Source organism: Mastigoproctus giganteus, chromosome 10, assembly GCF_048544385.1.
Source record: "Mastigoproctus giganteus isolate SK-2022 chromosome 10, ASM4854438v1, whole genome shotgun sequence".
NCBI classification, from domain to species: Eukaryota; Metazoa; Arthropoda; class Arachnida; order Uropygi; family Thelyphonidae; genus Mastigoproctus; species Mastigoproctus giganteus.
In genome coordinates, this window is record NC_143584.1 from 107,620,942 (window position 1) to 107,638,323 (window position 17,382).

Below are 17,382 nucleotides of genomic sequence, written 5' to 3' on the forward strand. Positions count from 1 at the left end.
AAACACTAATACAGATAAACATAGATATTACTCTTCGCAGATGTCAGTATCAAACTTATTGAGAGAAAAGAATGGGAACCAGGAATTTTGAAGTGTGTGAATTCAAGAGGGAAAAAAAGCGAATCAGATCGGACCTTTGTGTATTTGTTGTGGGAAAGTTAGTCAACCCAGCTGATGGTTGAGATGAATTGAACAGGTACTTTGCATCTGTCTTTACTGAAGAAAGATCCAACATGCTGAGAAGAGGCTGTGCAAGTGAAGCTGAGTCACATGAAATTAGTGACTTTGAAATTACAGATGACTGTTTATTAGAAAAACTTTCAAGCATAAAGGCAAGTAAGGCTCTTGGAGTTGATGGTATATACTGAATAATTTTGAGGGAAGCCACCAGGTAGCATATTGCACAATTAAAATTAACTATGAGGCCATCTTTGGATTCAGGAGAGATTGCTTTAGATTGGAGAAGTGCCAATGTATCATTTTGTTAAGAGGAAAATCTGTGTTTAGCTAACTTATTAAGCTATTTTGACACAGATATTCATGAATTAGATTTTAGCAAGGCATTTCACTCATTCTCTCATGACAGATTACTGTATAAGCTGGAACATGATATGATTACTGGAAAAATTCTAAGATGGATTGCTGGGTGGCTTCAGGGCAGTAGGCAGAGGATTGTGATTAGTGGATATTCTTCAGATTTGTGTAAAGTCAGAAGTTTGATTCCTCAGGTGTTGGTTCTTTGACCACTATTGTTTCCGATTTTCTTATGCAACATCAACAATGGAATAGAAGGCTTGATGTCAAAATTTGCAGACATTGTAATGATTGGTTAAGTAGTTAATGATCAGTGCCTCCATAGCCGAGTGGGCAGGAGCGGGAGTGCAGTAGCACATGCTCTTTGAGTAGACCGGGGTTCAAGCCCCTAACTGCTGAATACGGTCGATCTGCCAACCCGCACTGGACCAGCGTGGCAGATTATGGTCCATTTCCCTCAGCATGAATTGTTGAGGAGGCTTCCATCCTGCAGTGGGTTGATAATGGCTGCACTTTACTTTTTACTAGGCAGCACTCCTATAGGATGACTGGAACTGGCTGAAAAAATGGTTAGAAAATGAGAGCTGTGCTTTAATGCAGCAAACTTGATCATCTTTTACCTGGTGGGGTTGAATTCAAAACAATGGAGGCAGAAAGGGATCTGGGAGTTCAATACAGGCAGATATGAAGTTTTGTGAGTGCACAATGGGTTTTTCTGGCTGCCTGTTTACAGCAGCCAGAAAAACCCATTGTGTCTTATCGATGATTTATAGAACATTATCCTTAGTGATAAGGAGGTCATAGTCCCACTGTATAAGGCAATCTTAAGACCACATTTGGAATACTTTGTTCAAGTATGTGGGGCGTCTCTGTAGCCAGGTGGGCAGGAGCACAGTGCGTAGCACAAGCTTCTTGATTAGACCAGGGTTCGAGCCTGTGAGCCACCAAATATGGATGATGCAGAAAGGTCATGGAATGACCACCGCATATCCCCGGAGCAATATGGCCTTAGTTGCTAATGCTCCTAAAAACCAAATAACAACAACAACAAGTATTTGGACCTCATCTGAAAAAGACATTGAGCTCCTTGAGTGTCTAAAGACAGACAAAACAGGCAGCCAGAAAAGCCCATTGTGTCTTATCGATGATTTATCGAACATTATCCTTAGAGATAAGGAGGTCATAGTCCCACTGTATGAGGCAATCTTAAGACCACATTTGGAATACTTTATTCAAGTATGTGGACCTCATCTGAAAAAGACATTGAGCTCCTTGAGTGTCCAAAGACAGACAAAACAGGCAGCCAGAAAAGCCCATTGTGTCTTATCGATAATTTATCGAACATTATCCTTAGAGATAAGGAGGTCATAGTCCCACTGTATGGAGGCAATCTTAAGACCACATTTGGAATACTTTGTTCAAGTATGTGGACCTCGTCTGAAAAAGACATTGAGCTCCTAGAGTGTCCAAAGACAGACAAAACAGGCAGCCAGAAAAGTCCATTGTGTCTTATCGAACATTATCCTTAGAGATAAGGAGGTCATAGTCCCACTGTATGAGGCAATCTTAAGACCACATTTGGAATACTTTGTTCAAGTATGTGGATCTCATCTGAAAAAGACATTGAGCTCCTTGAGTGTCCAAAGACAAGCAATTTGCATGGTGAAATTGATAAAAGGACTACCATATGAGGAAGGATTCTGATTATGTGGGCTGCAGAGCTTGGTGGTGACTCAGAGGTGACATGATTTAGGTTTATAGGGCTTCTGAGAGGGGTTTGTACAATGAAAGGAAGCAGAATTTTCAGTGTTATAGAGGATTCCCAAACTTGGTGGCATAAATTCAAATTACATGGGGGGGGTCTAAACTACATTGTAGGAAGTTTTCTTTTATCCAGCAAGTCTTTGATTGCTGGAACAGATTGCCTTTGCAGGTAGTTGAAGTTGACTGTTTGAATAAATTCTGAAGTCACCTTGATGGTTACCTAAGTTAGAATAGAAGCAAATAATTTGCATTTTCTTATCTACTTTTTTTTTTTTTTTTTTTCCCCTCTTCTGCCAGTGCATCCCAGTTTGCTCCAGCAATCAACCACACTCTGGCTAAAGGGAAATTTCTGCACATCTATTCTGCAACCATCTTTCTTCTATTTGAATTTATGCCCCCCCTCAAGTGCAAAATATGAGCAAGAGGAAGAATCCCATCAACTTTGAGCTTGCTCAAACCATTCAAAGCCTTAAACACCTCAATCAGATCACCTATCAAGTTCCTAGTCTCCAAATGCTGCAATTTGTAGAACTGAAACATTTCTTGGTAAGAGTGCCCCTTTGTTTCTCTCGCCATCTCTTTACCCTTCTCTGCACTCATTCCATCAGCTTTACATCCTTCCTAAAATGAGGCCTTCAGAACTAAATGCAGTACTTGAAATGTGGCCTGACCTTATACAATGGGATAATCACATCCTTATCTGTGTTAGCAAAATTCCTGTATATCATTGACAAACCTGGCAACCTGCTTGCATTGTTCATAAAACTTCATATCTGATTGCACATTTACCCCAGGTCTTTTTCATTCAAGAGTACTCAGAGTGTAGTATCACGCAGTTGATACATTACTCAGGAGTTGGAATACTTTGTTCAAGTATGTGGATCTCATCTGAAAAAGACATTGAGCTCCTTCAGTGTCCAAAGATAGGCAACTTGCATGGTGAACTTGATAAAAGGACTACCATATGAGGAAGGATTCTGATTATGTGGGCTGCAGAGCTTGGTAACCAGCACCTCAGAGGTGACCTGAGGTGCTGGTTACCAAGCAAACAAACCCAGATTACTGGGTTTGTTTGCTTTGCTTGATAAATCTTTGTGAATTTTATCGTATGAAACTAAGCATTTTTGAAGCTCCCTTTTGAACTTTTGGCTCCTTTCATTCAAGAATCTGCATTCAAAAAATAAGATTCTAATTGCTCGGCTAACTTTATGCCTTTCTGTATACTTTCTAGTGTAAAATTTGGAAGTTTAGAATTTTCATCTGCACTATCAAACTCTGAATTGATTTGGTTTTACCTCTGATGCTATTTCCACCAAATCCGCTTCGCCAGCCTCATTTTATACCAGTAATTCTTGAACGTCTTCAGTAAGCATATCTTTTTTTATTTTTTTAGGGGCATAGGCAACTAAGGCCATGTTGCTCTGTGTATATTGTCTATAAATTGCCCTAGGTCGGATTTCTGTTTTGCTGGATGTGAGTTTGCTGGAGAAAACACCATGCTACCTCATGTGAGCCCGACTAACTCAGGTCTTTTCCATTTGGTGTGGGGAGGAGGGCGATTCTATCAACTGTGCTACCCACCATATTTCCTGATTGAACTGACTCTGGCAATACATTTTTTCACACACATTTAACATTGATGGTTTTACTTCTTTCAGCAATAAATCTATGATTCTGATACAGTCCACAATTGAGAAATGTTTCCATGCCTCCATTACATCAATAAATTGGGAATCTTTTTTTTTTTTCAAAATCCATTGTAATGATTTTCTGGTGTAATGAGTTTTAAAGGTGGATATAATGGCTGAATGAAAGAAGTTGTATTAACCTAGTACAACTGTTGGTAAGAACATAACTTCAACGTTTGGATGACTTAAATCTTTTGGATAGCCTGGTGTACTATCCAATAGTAATAAAACTTTGAAATCTAGATTTTTCCACAAGTTCAATGGCACAGAACCTAACACGGGGATTTCCCAACAAAATAAAATACAGCGATGTCTCAATAACTTTTTTTTGACTAGCAAGTCAACATAATTATAGCATGGTTTCTTCTCCTGGTCAACGTTTCTGGCAAATTCAGAGAAGACCATGTAATGCATGTCATCAGAGATGAGTAGTTACTCATCTCTGCAATTTATTTTTACAATTTTGGGCATTAATCTACATCTGTGAGGATAATTGGGACAGCCATAAAAGACATGGGCCCAATCCTCATCGGCTCCACAGGTACATTTGGGATATCCTTGGTAAGACCCAGTTGGCACAACTTTGTGTTCAGGGAACCATGCCCTGTTAGCAAATATGTGGCATCAAGTCCTTGAGAAAATAGGGAGAGGGGTTGTTTGGGCGAGATAGGGTTATTGGAGGCAGGAATCTCCTAGTGACTTCCCCTTTTAGGTGTCTGTTCCTGTATACTCTGCCATTGCTGATAGAGTGTGGTTTGTATCTCCTTTTCCTTTTTTTGCCTGTTCGAGGTCAGTCTCTAGGTTCAAAGTGATCCCTAAGATGTTTGTTGGGATCTGCCTCTTTAGTCTATAATTGAGTCCTTTCTTATAACTTCTATGTCAAGGGGAAGTGCCCCTGCCAGGATCTGCTTTACAGGTCCTGGCATGGGGGTGTACTGACATTGCAGCACTCTCACAATGTTTAGTGGTATAATTCACTATATTGAGTCTAGTTTTCTTTACTTTTGTCTAGAAACCTCTGTAATACCATATACCTGCCTTGTAATGAGTACAGGTGTTCTCCTCTTCAGTTCCTAGTCGGTGCAGCTAATTCTCGCCATCATTCCTGTGTGGTTTCTCACCTTAGCAATATGCATGAGATGTGAATAAAAAGATAGCATAGAATAATTTCAGAACGATGAGATGTATACTGAAGCCTACAACAGCTACAAGTTGACTCTGCTGAGGTGGATGGCTTTATATTGTTTGATGATGGGTTCAGCATCTGAGTGCTTGATGGTACCCTCTCTGTATCTTTTAATTCTTTGGTGGTATCGCCTCGATTCTTTAAGCCCCCATTAATCCTATCAGAACACCAAATTTGCGCTTAATTTTCCTCCTGCTCTTTGCAATGAATATGCTCAAAGTCATCCCCAATGGCAGAATCATATCCTGCCAAATGTAGTTTTGCAAAGAGAGCACAAATAACACGCATAACATAATCCTTGAGTAATAGGAGAACTGTCCTCAGAATTCTCTTCCAAAGCAAAGAATTTCTGTTACTTTGAGCTCTTTTCTTTGCAACTCTAGTGTGAGACATGATTTTAGTCTAAATTTAATTTTTTAAAAATTCACATAACTTTAGGATCAAAAAAGAATAATGCTCTGCTAATCCTGCTTATTTGACCATTATACAGACTGCACTATTTTAATACTACAAGATAAAATTACATTATAAAAATGTTTGTATTTTTATAAGTTTATAATTTATAAACCTAACAGAAACACTTGTGATACTGATTACTAGATATCAGATTATATGTACTAAAAGACAGGTCAAATATGCACTAAAATACTTATATGTGCACTACAATTTTTACTTTTATTGCTCATTTAACGTCTTTTTTAAAATATTTCCCTTTCATTGTAACAAAAAGTACTCACACCTGGAGTACTTTTTGTTTCAATACAAAATAATATACTTTTTAAAGTGGTCCATTGTAAATTTGAGGCCTTCATCAGCATGAATAGTGTGGAAACTCAAGTGTTCCATCAGCGATGCTTATGAAGAATACTTGGCGTTACTTACCTCAATTGCATTACCAATAACAAGATCCTAAGAAGAAACGGCTTGCCCAGTTTGCAATACAACGTGACAGAACATAGGGTGCACCTTGCCAGATACAGAATGATGGATACCACCTGCCAGGAAGAGGAAGAGAAGCAGTCCACCCAAGACTTTGTGCATGATGTTCCAAGAAGACTTGCAAAGCATTGGTATCATGTGGGAAGAAGCAGGAGCCGTTGCAACCGATCAAGCCTGTTGGAGAACACTTGCTGCCCAGTTGCACAGGCATTCTCCCAAACTAAGTCCATCTGTGCAACTGGGTAAGTACCATATTTTCCGGCTTATAAGATGTGGTTTTCTTCTCGAAGAAATACTCGGAAAATCACCCTGCGTCTTATATGGTCAATGTCAGATTAGGCCTAAAGACTACCAGCAATGCATTTTCGATGACGCAGTGCCGGTAAACTGAGTTCTGAAAACTTCCCTTTGAAATTTACACCAATTTTACTTAAGATTTATCTGTTGAAATATGTTTTTAACAATTTTCAGTGGTTACAATCTATGGCAACAATACATACCAGTAATCTTTTTTTCATGGAAAATTTGTTGAAATCTGCGTGATATGAATTTCACAATCAGACGTAAGTAAAAACTTGTTTCATTTTCCCATGTGTTTGCTTCCTCTATAATATGATCTCACGCTTTTATGGTATGGCGGGCTAATTAGACTGGATCGGGATTTTTCAATTCCAACCGTCTTTTAAAAAGAGAAAGTGACGCCCGTATTTGTCTTAGGGTGAGTAAGAATTTCTGTTACGTTACTTCTGTCAGTTTTTTTCAGAAACCAACATTTCATTATTGGTTGAACATTTACCCAAGCGTATACCATTATTTTGAGAAAAATATATTACCGTATTTAATTTTTACGTCCCATATCACGCCATGTCGCCATATTTGTTTACATCAGTCGGTAAAAGATCGCTTCTTAGTTTCATCGTAAACAGTATCGAAGTATAATAGAAGGGTTATTATTTTTTCCAAAATATGTGGCCAAAACTAGGGTGCGTCTTATAAGCCAGAAAATACGGTAAGTATAGTCCAAGATCATTTTATATGCAGAGAATGACTTTTGTACTTATGAAGAACTGACTGGGCTGTATTTAAAAATGCAAGCTTTTGAAGCCTCTGCATGAAATGGAAGTTCATTTCCTTTCCCACTTATAAATTCATTTATTTTCCTTCAAGCATGATATACCAAGTCCTTTTCTAAAACATTATTGTATTTTATTCTTATTTCTTCTCCTATCCTTCAGGCACAGTTGAAATTTCCAATTCAACTTTTCCCATCTCTCCAATTGCCCTGTCAAAAACAGACCCCACATTTCAAGTTCAGTTATAGACCTAGATAACCAGCTGAAATTAGTCTGGATGAACAATAAATGTTTTCTAGCCAAAGAATCAGAAAGCATTGCATTAGCACTATCAATAACTGCTGAATGTGTAGTACTATCCAAGGAATCAAAATTTTTAGCATTAAATGACACCGTTTGTAAACAGGATTGGGTGAAAGAGGAATATAAGTAGCATATTTCTGTGAGTTGCTAATCTTGTAGGTGCTTTTGACAAAATCTTTTTTTTACTATAAATAAGTTTGTTAATTTTGCAAAATTATCCCAAATGCCTCTGCCATCCTATGTAACCATGGGCTAAGCAAGTAACCTGGATCATATTGGGTAGAAAACTTGTAATGCAGAAGTGGCTTTTACCATGTATGAAGTAGCATTGGTAACAAAAATTCACACTCTTTCACTGTGGATCAATTCTGGCCATAATATCTGCAAAGAATCATTGCAAAATCTTGCTATTGTAGAGTGTCACCTTTTCGAGGGCCTTACAAGCAAGTAAATATTGCAGTGGTTCTCTAAATGTAGTTTTCTCTAATATCTTGATGAATTTTGTGAATAATATCATTATAAATAGTATTAAGGTAATTCTTTCTCGAGGTAGGTTCATCTGGAATATTTTGATTTATACAATATTTTTTTCCAAAATTGCTTGAAGACTCAATTGTTTAAGTTACTGAAAGGGATATTGCTGCTTATGATGGCTTTCGAAAATCACTTTTCTCTTCTTTTGAAGTACATGGTTTGGTTAAAAGTGACTGCTCTGGAAAGTTTTCCTTGCTTTTCCTTTGCTTGGCCGTAATGTGGGATGTTATTTTCACATGTTAGTCGATTTTGAATTTTTTCCTTGCACGGAACATTCTTTTTGCAAACAACACAACACAATAATGCCATCCGTAATAAAATCTTTTCCGTGATTGGCAATCCACAATTGCATATGAAGTTTTGTGACATTTAATTTTTGGCATGGTTAATGAAAGCGATTCATTTGATGTAGTCAATAGCAAAATAGCATTACCCACGCTGATTTGGGATACTTTCCCGCTCACTGAAATATTATCCCACGCTAATTTACTTGCAATACAGTAACTTGTTACATGATCAATTTAAGGAGTATGCAGTGAGTCTAGGAAAATTGATCGCCAGCAATTTACCGCCGCGTCAGTTTATCGCGTTTTACCATCTAGAAGCAATGAGAGGTGTTTGGTCAAATGATAAAAAGTTATTTTTTATTTAAGTTTCTGCCTTAAGCTATGATCAGCATATTTTTGGAATTCTATGAACTGTGAGGGAATAGTATGGAAATAAAAAAAACACATGTATGGAAATATGTAATTTAATAGGTAGATTATGTATTTTAATAGTTATGTATCACAAAAATAGTCGAAAAATCCATTATTTGAACAATATAACAATTGGTTAATTTTAAGCTAAACTAATTATAACATTAGGTATGTCATAGTACACCTAAAAAATTCAAAATGAATGTATATGCAATCTTCAGAATCAGTCACGTTGGGATAATTAATTACCAAGAAACTGTAATATTTACAACACAGTATGTAAATTATTAATAAGAAATATTATGCGCTATACCTCTTAGATAATCAACAATATCATCCCGTTCATCATATGCACTAACAAGCCTTTTAATTTGTTCATCACAATCGCGATACTTCTTTTTTTTGTTGCCCGGATCACTTCCACTTAAATATTGTTAAATGCGCATTTCGTTAAACTTTGTTCTTTTTTAATGCAATCGATAAATTCCAAATGTTGGGATGATAAGCAGTGACTTGTTCCTCAAGTTAAAAACATGCTACTTAGGTTAAAGGAATTAAGTAGGTACCTACCTAATTCCAATTTTGTAAAATAACAGGCAATTAAATTAAAGCACCTGGAATGGTATGTATTTCTAGGAAATGTATACCTAGCATAAAACTTTCATTTTTAATTGCACTTAATTCTTAAATAACACCTATAGAAAAACCTTATTTTCAATTTAAAATGACCAATAAATTTATATAAATTATATGTATTGCCTGGCGATAAAATATGCTAGCCATCATTTTTAGGCTATAAATTGTTTATAAACTTAAATTTTCTTAAACTTTCGGCGATAAACTTTCCTAGACTTAGTCTAGGAAACTAGACTAAGATTTTCCTAGACTTAGTCTAGGAAAGTTTATCGCCGAAAGTTTAAGAAAATTTAAGTTACTAATATTATAAACTGACGCGGCGGTAAATTGTTTATGCGATAAACTGACATGGCGGTGAATTGCTGGCGATTAATTTTCCGGACCCCGTATGCAGTATTGCTTGTTATATTTGTGTTACCTTCATTTGCATATTGTGGCCATTAATTGCATATAATTCTGTGGGGGGGGGGGCCCTCAAGTAGCAATACTATAACAATGGTGGAAGAATTCAAATGTTCTTATATCGATACAACCCAATGGCAGCAGGTCAACTATTGTTTTTTAAACAATTTAAAGGATTGAGTAATGAGGAAATTCACCAAATTACTCAGAGAAATACAAATAATAATCATTATACTAAATTTAAATCAAAATTTACTAAAAACGGAACTTTAAGCAGTAAAGAAAATTCCATTTAGCAGCTCCCAAAAAGGGCTGCACTACAGAGTCAAAGTGTTTCAAGTTGTTCTTCTGAACAGCTTGAAAGCATGTAGAATTCCTTCAAAAAACTGCCCATTACTTAGTGTTAATAATATGTCTATTACGCTCACCTAAAAACAAAAGTTGCAAGGGTATTAAAAAAGGAGATTGAGAACTTTGTGGTAATAGCCTATTCTTGTCATATTAATTTTTTTTTGCTGGAAAGAGCTGGATCTCCTTTCTGTGAAAGCAGAAGAATACCAATGGAAATATACTACTATCTAGAAAAAAGTACTAAAAGAAAAGCAATTTCAACTGATGATAGGCCTTGGAAAACAAACAAAAAAAATTGAAGAATGTGTGTATGTTGGCTATTTTTGGTTAACTTGTATCTAGTCATGTAGAACAGCAGCCTGCTTTGACAAGTCTTTTTAAAGAAGAGGTTAGAATTGGTCAGAAAAGCAATATGAGCACTTTTCAGAGTTACCAAAGTGAAAATTACAACAAGCAATCACTAGCCAGTGGCACTAACTTCCTATTGAGATCCGGTTCATGATCCATAAGTTTTAAAAGAGGACAGATTGGCAGAATCAAGGAAAAGAATTTCTGAATTACAAACTTCTGGTAAATGGAATCCTAAACAGGCCAGACAAGTTGGTAATTCTAGACATGTTTTCTTCACTTCTGCATAAAGCATGTTCATGTTTCTCTCTTCCGGCTTGAATAAAAGAGTTGGCTAGTTTCTTTTAAATGTTATGCCAGTCTACCTCACATCCATGTACTCAGGACATTAATTACTCCTAGGTATGTTGATGAATGTTATGCCTAAATTTATTTTCCAACAGTTCTGAAATCTTCCACTTCCTTTTTCAAAATTGATTACCATAGCAGACTAAACTAGATGGATGTGTCTGACTTAGTCATAAACATGTCTACTGCCAAAGTCAGGACAGTCGATAAAAAGAGATAACTCTCCTCTTTTGTCCAGTGCAGAAGTACTTATGGCTGCATGTAACTGTATGGTGCACAAGATCCAGTTAAAAAATAATGTTCTTATAAATGCTGAGATAGCAAAAATGTCAATTGCAGTGCATCATTTTAAAATTTGAACTTTTTGTGAACAAGTTTCCAGTTTTTCTTGGTGTCATTAAAGATAAGAAACAGGTGTGTTGCAATGTCTGTTGGGGGTTTGCAACCAACATCTTTTCCACCATATATTTTGAGGGTACAGATCTAAAATGGTTTTCACAAACCAGCCAATAGATAGTCCACTGGACAAACCTATTTGTAACACTCTAGGACAGTGGTTTTCAACGGGGGTGCTACAACATTCCAGGGGTGCCACGTAATTTGGGTTTAAGTTACTTAAACTTATTATTATTTTTAAATTTATGTTTATTTCATTATAAAAAGGAGTACAATATCTTTTTAATTTTGTGGTGATCTATAATTGCTGTTTACTTAGTACCTCTGTACAAATAATAAAATTATATACTGTATATATATATAATTTGTATTATGAAATGTAATTTTTATAATTATATTATTGTAATAAATGTCATGCAACATATATATTTTCTAATATTATATATATATATATATATATATATATATATATTGAGAAAATTGAGTAGGGGTGCCGCAAAATAAAATAAATTACTTAGGGGTGCCATTATTAAAAAAAGGTTGAAAACCAATGCTCTAGGAGGGTATTAGGATCAGCTAATATATAATTTTGCTGCTGCTGCTGCTGCTGCTCTGCAAGCTATTCACTGGAGTCCAAGTAGTGTGTGTGTGTGTGTGTGTGTGTGTGTGTGTGTGGGAACATTATATATTAAGTAGCTAGATTATATTCTTGCTATGTATATATCATATCCAAAAATTTCAGTCATACCTACCCTCCTCTCCCATTCTACTATTACTTTATCTACTGAATGCATCATGAATAGTCAAACTAATAGAACAAACTTATCTGTGAAAAGGTTTAAACTTCCCAAAACTTCATTCATTTTACAAATATACATGATCTTTATCCCAATTTCACTGATATTTATTTTCACCTACAGAATTGCAATTATTGTTTGCTTCAACCAATACTCATTGCAATTTCCATAATTATTCATTTTATGATTCCTTCTCTTCATTGGCAGTATTTGTGCATATGTCCACTCTGATATTCCTTGTTAGACTTCTTAATTTGGAATCTCCTCTTTTTGATCTCTTCTGGCTTACAATATTTCTACCCCATTCTTTCGTATTCATCTGTTGCCACTATTGTTCTACCCTCTGCACTAATCACTCTGAACTCGTTGAATTCCTTTCTCTGAAACGTTTTCTCCAATCTATCTTTCCTAACAGTGAGGTAATTTTCATTAGTGATTTTAATGTTTATAACTCCAGTTAGTTTCTGTTTCATAGATGCTCGGACCAAGCTGGTGCTGAGGTTTTTGCAATTACTAATGAAAGAGCATACAGCAGAGACTCTCACCAGCTTGTTCATTTACCTGACCACATACCTAACAGTTGATCTTTTTCTTATAAACAACCCTCCAAAGTACATGCTGAATGCTAGTGGTCCTCACTTTATGATTTGGTGATCTCACAATAATTGTAAAATAAACAGTTTCTAATCAACTTAAACTTGATTTCAAGCAAGCCAAGACTAGAAAACTTGCTTCTCGTCCAAATAGTAGTTAAATGTTCTGGTCTCTTGCCAAAGCTATTAGTTGCAACTTCTGTCCATCTGTAGTTCCACCTCTGTTAAAATTTGTTGTTTCTATTGCATCCTAATTTTCTTTTAACTACACTCAACTCAGTGCCTCTGTGGTTATCTGAGAAGAATTTTAGGAGAATTCTGAACAAGCTTGATGCCATGAAAGCTCCAGATCCTGATTTCATTTCTCCACTTGTTCCCAAAACTTCTGCTCCTGAGATTGCAACAAAAAAAAAAGCTTCCAAGCAGAAGAAAAAATTGATGTTTTTTTTTTTTTTTTTCTTCTGCTTGGAAATGGCCAGTCCCTAAAAAATGGGTGACAAATCTCTCCCATCCAGTTAGTACCTTATTGTACTTACCTCTACTCTTTCCAAAGTAATGGAGAAATCCAACATCTGCTTACTCATGAACCATCTTGAAACTCTACATCTGATCAGTACAGAACCAATATTGGTTCTGTAAGCCAGTCTACTGGTGATATATTTTCATGTGTCATTATGGATTTCCTACTGTTTTTTGCATTTTGCAGTTGGATATCCAGTTTCTTTTTCTCTGACTGCTTCTTGCAAGTTATGGCTCTCTATCTTTCAACTTTTCCACTAATTTACCACATGGTTCAGTTTTTCTTCTTGTATGTTAATGACCTTCATCCATTGATTGGACACCTACCTATAATTTTGTTGATGATAATTTGCTTCACACTACTTTTCACATTCCAGAGAAATTTGAGAAACCTTGCCCTGTGAACAGATTCAACTTTTTAAATATCGTCCACCAAGTCCATAAATGTTGTTCTCCAGGTAACTGTTCAGTGGGACAAAGAAACCTTTAGTTAACTTTAATACCCCTAAAATGGAGTCCTGTCTTATTTCTCACAGAAGAAAGGCTACTGTTCTTTTGTTTGCCTCTGATGACACACAAATTTCTAAAAAAGATTACATTATCTATCTCTATCTCTCTCTCTCTCTCACACACACACACACACACACACACACACACACACACACACACACACACACACACACACACACACACACACACACACACACGTGCGCGCAAGCACGACCGGGCTAGCCGAGTGGTTAACGTGCCTGCCTGGCAACCCAAAGGTCACGGGTTCGAATCCCGCCTCGGGCTTGGATCAAAGTACTGCAAAAAAACCTTGGGAAGTGCATTATAGCCACAGAAGCCGATGCGCCAACAACTACCAAAAAAAAAAACACTCACACAACAGCAGCATGTTACAAATATTACTGTTACTTTTCTTCTATACAACTACTCACTTTATACTAATCTCAAATCTAAGCTGCTATGGAGTATTGTTACCACATCTGGGATGGAACCTCAAAAATCTCTGTAAAGCTTCTAGGTGCCATTCAAAAGATGGCAATTAGGTTGATGACCCTTCCCATAAAAGTCTCTTCATTCTCTATCTCATAGATGGTCAGTTTCTGCTGTATGCCTTTTCTATTGATGCATCCACAGGCACTGTTCTTCTGGATTTCCCCACTGTAATTCCCCCACTCTCTTCTTAACCAGCCCAAATGCATGGCATGCATGCATGCAACCAGTCAGTATCCATGTACTCCAAACTCACAGAACCAGTTTGTTTCTCTTCCTAGTTTAACCCTTATACTTCTGTTTTGTGGAACAAACTTTCTTCACATGTATTTTTTGAAATTTGCAATCTACAGAAATTAATGTTTAATGCCAACAAATATCTTCTGTCTTTTGAACCTACAACCCATACATGCTTCTAAATACTATAGGTTCTGATACCTTTTGTATTTTGGCTTTTCATTAAATAAATAAAAAAATAATTAGTTCTGTCTGAGAACCTGCTAGATGCTTCTATTATTAAAGAATTTCTATTATAAAAGAAGGTAGAACTCAGTGGTCCTTGGTTGGGAAACTGACAAGTGCACAATTAAATTTGATATATAGCAAATTATCAAAAGTCATGCGTAGCATTTTAATAATTCTTGAGTGCAAGAGAATATTCAGCCAGGTTAAAAAACCAAAACTGTGTTCACATCTTCTCTTTTTGGTGAAGCTTCAGAAATGCTCCTGACAAGTAATTCTAGACAGCCAGGCCATTGTACTGAACAAAACTTTGACTCAACATTTCTGAAGAGGGCAAACAACAGTGCTTTTCTTGAATTATTCAAAATTAGGTGATATCTAACAGAATATGCAAACAAAAATCTACATAGAGAAAAATATACTTAAGCTAACATTTAAAAGCATATAGGTTCTAATCATATGCTGTATTTTAATATAAAACTAGGGGGCTTTTCCACCTCCTCATTGCACTCTCTTCTTTTGATAAAATAAAATAAAATACTTACAGAAGTATTCGACACACACAGTGTCGAAGCTTTTGACACTGTGTGTGTCTCTTCCTCGGCTATGAATACATAAATACGTTTCATATGAAAATCAAGAATGGTACCGTATGGTCATGCTAGGCAAACAAAGCACATGCACGAGGTTTATCTAGCATTATCATGCTAAAACAGAAGTTTGTTTTACCACAGTAAAACAAGCTTCTGTTGCTTATTATCATGTAACCCTTCATCTCTCATCTCCCATCGGCTGAATAAATATCACTAAGAGGAAAATTATTTTAATGTATAGAAAGATGTGTATTTTTCCTGTGAACTTTTAAAAAACAACCTTCGTTTTCTTAAATGTCTCCTGTTTTTTCACCTAATTTGGCCAAAAACTGTTGTTTTCTCCTCTTTACAAATGTGCGCTCTCCTGCTTTTGGAAAGTTAAAAGTTGGCAGCTATGCCCTATGTTTTTTCTTGCAAAACAGGTTGTGCTGCTCCCATGCTTGTCTACAACAACACTCAGATCTTTCAGATAAGATCACATTTTTACTGGGGATAATTCTGGCTTCTAATCTTGCTTGACATAAGAAATGTTGCTCCATCTACATTCCATTAAAAAGGGGGCAATGCCCTACCTCTTATAAAGTCCTATACTGTTCAAAAGAGAGTAATCGGGTTAATTAATGATTCCTCTCTTACAAGTTCACTCTACTTTCTATCACACAGTCATTCAGTTTTTGCAGATTTTCTTTTCTATAGATACGTCTGTGAGCACCCATAATTCTACCTTTTTTCTTCAAAACCAATCTGAACACATGCATCAGCTAGCTTCATAGTCAGCCATCCATTCACAGTTAAACTCCAAATTCACTGAATCAGCTTGTCTTTTTCCTGTCATTTATCTATTCAATTTCTATTCATTTGAACAACATTTCATATGTATTTCCAGATATTACAATCTACGAAAATTCAGATCCATCATCAATAATATTTTCTTCCCAACTACCAACCTACACAGCACAAAAGTACTCTAAGTTCCAGTTACCTTTCTTGTTTGATAAAAATATATAAACAAATAAATAGGTTCAGAAATAAGATATTACTATTTTTATTGGCAAATAAATTTAATTTAAAATAATGTTTTAAAGTTTTATGATAATTCTCTAAAATAAAAATTTTTAAGATGCTTGATAATTGTCAGTTTAATAGTTAACAAATGATAAAATTGTTAAACAGTATCACTTTATTCACCAGTCAGATCACTAATGATAAAAAGCTAATCATTATCAATTTCTTAGAAGTTGCCCGTGATATTAAAAGTTGCTTTAGTTTCAAGGTCAAGATCTTGATTGAAAGGTGTTATTTTTATAATTGGAAATTTGGTAAATCTGCGTATCTCATCCAACTTTATTCACTTAATTATTTATGGTTCTTTTCAGATATTAAAACATTGCTCCTATCTGCAGTGTGTTAAAGACCTGCAGATTTGCTTACGAGCATTAGATATCATGGGTACAAGTATTATCGCACTGAAAGACTACCAAGGTGTGTAAAGATATTACTGATTTTTCATTTACTTGTTATTAGTTTATTTTATTACATTGACTTCATAAATTTGTTCCACATCTGGAACAGGTTTATTGATCCCTATTTGTGTTTGTGCTTTTAAGTCTGTGATATAAGTAGAAAAGTTTCAAGATATTTATGTATCAGTGTGTATATAAGTTGTGTTTTGATATATATTCTTTCATCTAAAAAAAATCTAGAAACATACCAACTGTGTGGTACTACACTTAAGGTGGTAGAAAATGAAAAAGACCTGGGAGTAATTGTGCAGTCAGATATGAAGTTTTCTGAGCAATGCAGACAGGCTGCCAGGGCAGGTCATAGGGTTTTGTCAATGATATATAGGAATTTTGCTAGCAGGGAAAAGGAGGTGATTGTCCCTCTGTATAAGGCAATGGTCAGGCCACACCTTGACAAGTAATTGCTGGTCTGGAGGCCTCATTTTAGGAAGGATGCAGATTTGCTTGAGCGTGTACAGAGAAGGGCAACAAGATTGGTGAAGGGAATGAAGGGATCCTCTTACCAAGAGAGGCTTAAGTTCTGCAAATTGCAGTGGCTGGAGACTAGGCACCTGTGCGGTGATCTGATTGAGGTATATAAGGCCTTGAATGGGTTGAGCACGCTTAATTCCGATGGGATCCTTCCACTTGTTCAGATTATGAACCTAAGGGGGCATAAATTCAAATTAAGAAAAGACAGAGGTAGAATAGATGTGC

At 36.0% G+C, this 17,382-nt stretch overlaps 1 protein-coding gene across 2 annotated transcripts in view; it reads left to right on the forward strand.

Annotated features, from left to right (window-relative positions):
- Tti1 (Telo2 interacting protein 1) overlaps positions 1 to 17,382 on the forward strand; it is a 600,292-nt gene that overhangs the window by 480,725 nt on the left and 102,185 nt on the right. For both annotated transcript variants that reach the window (XR_016547507.1, XM_090382195.1), the window contains exon 18: positions 16,540 to 16,645. Coding sequence is in view for 1 of the 2 variants with exons in the window: in XM_090382195.1 (XP_090238321.1) it covers positions 16,540 to 16,645 (106 nt within the window). In the remaining variant the exon portion in view is untranslated. The remainder of the gene's footprint in view (positions 1 to 16,539; positions 16,646 to 17,382) is intronic.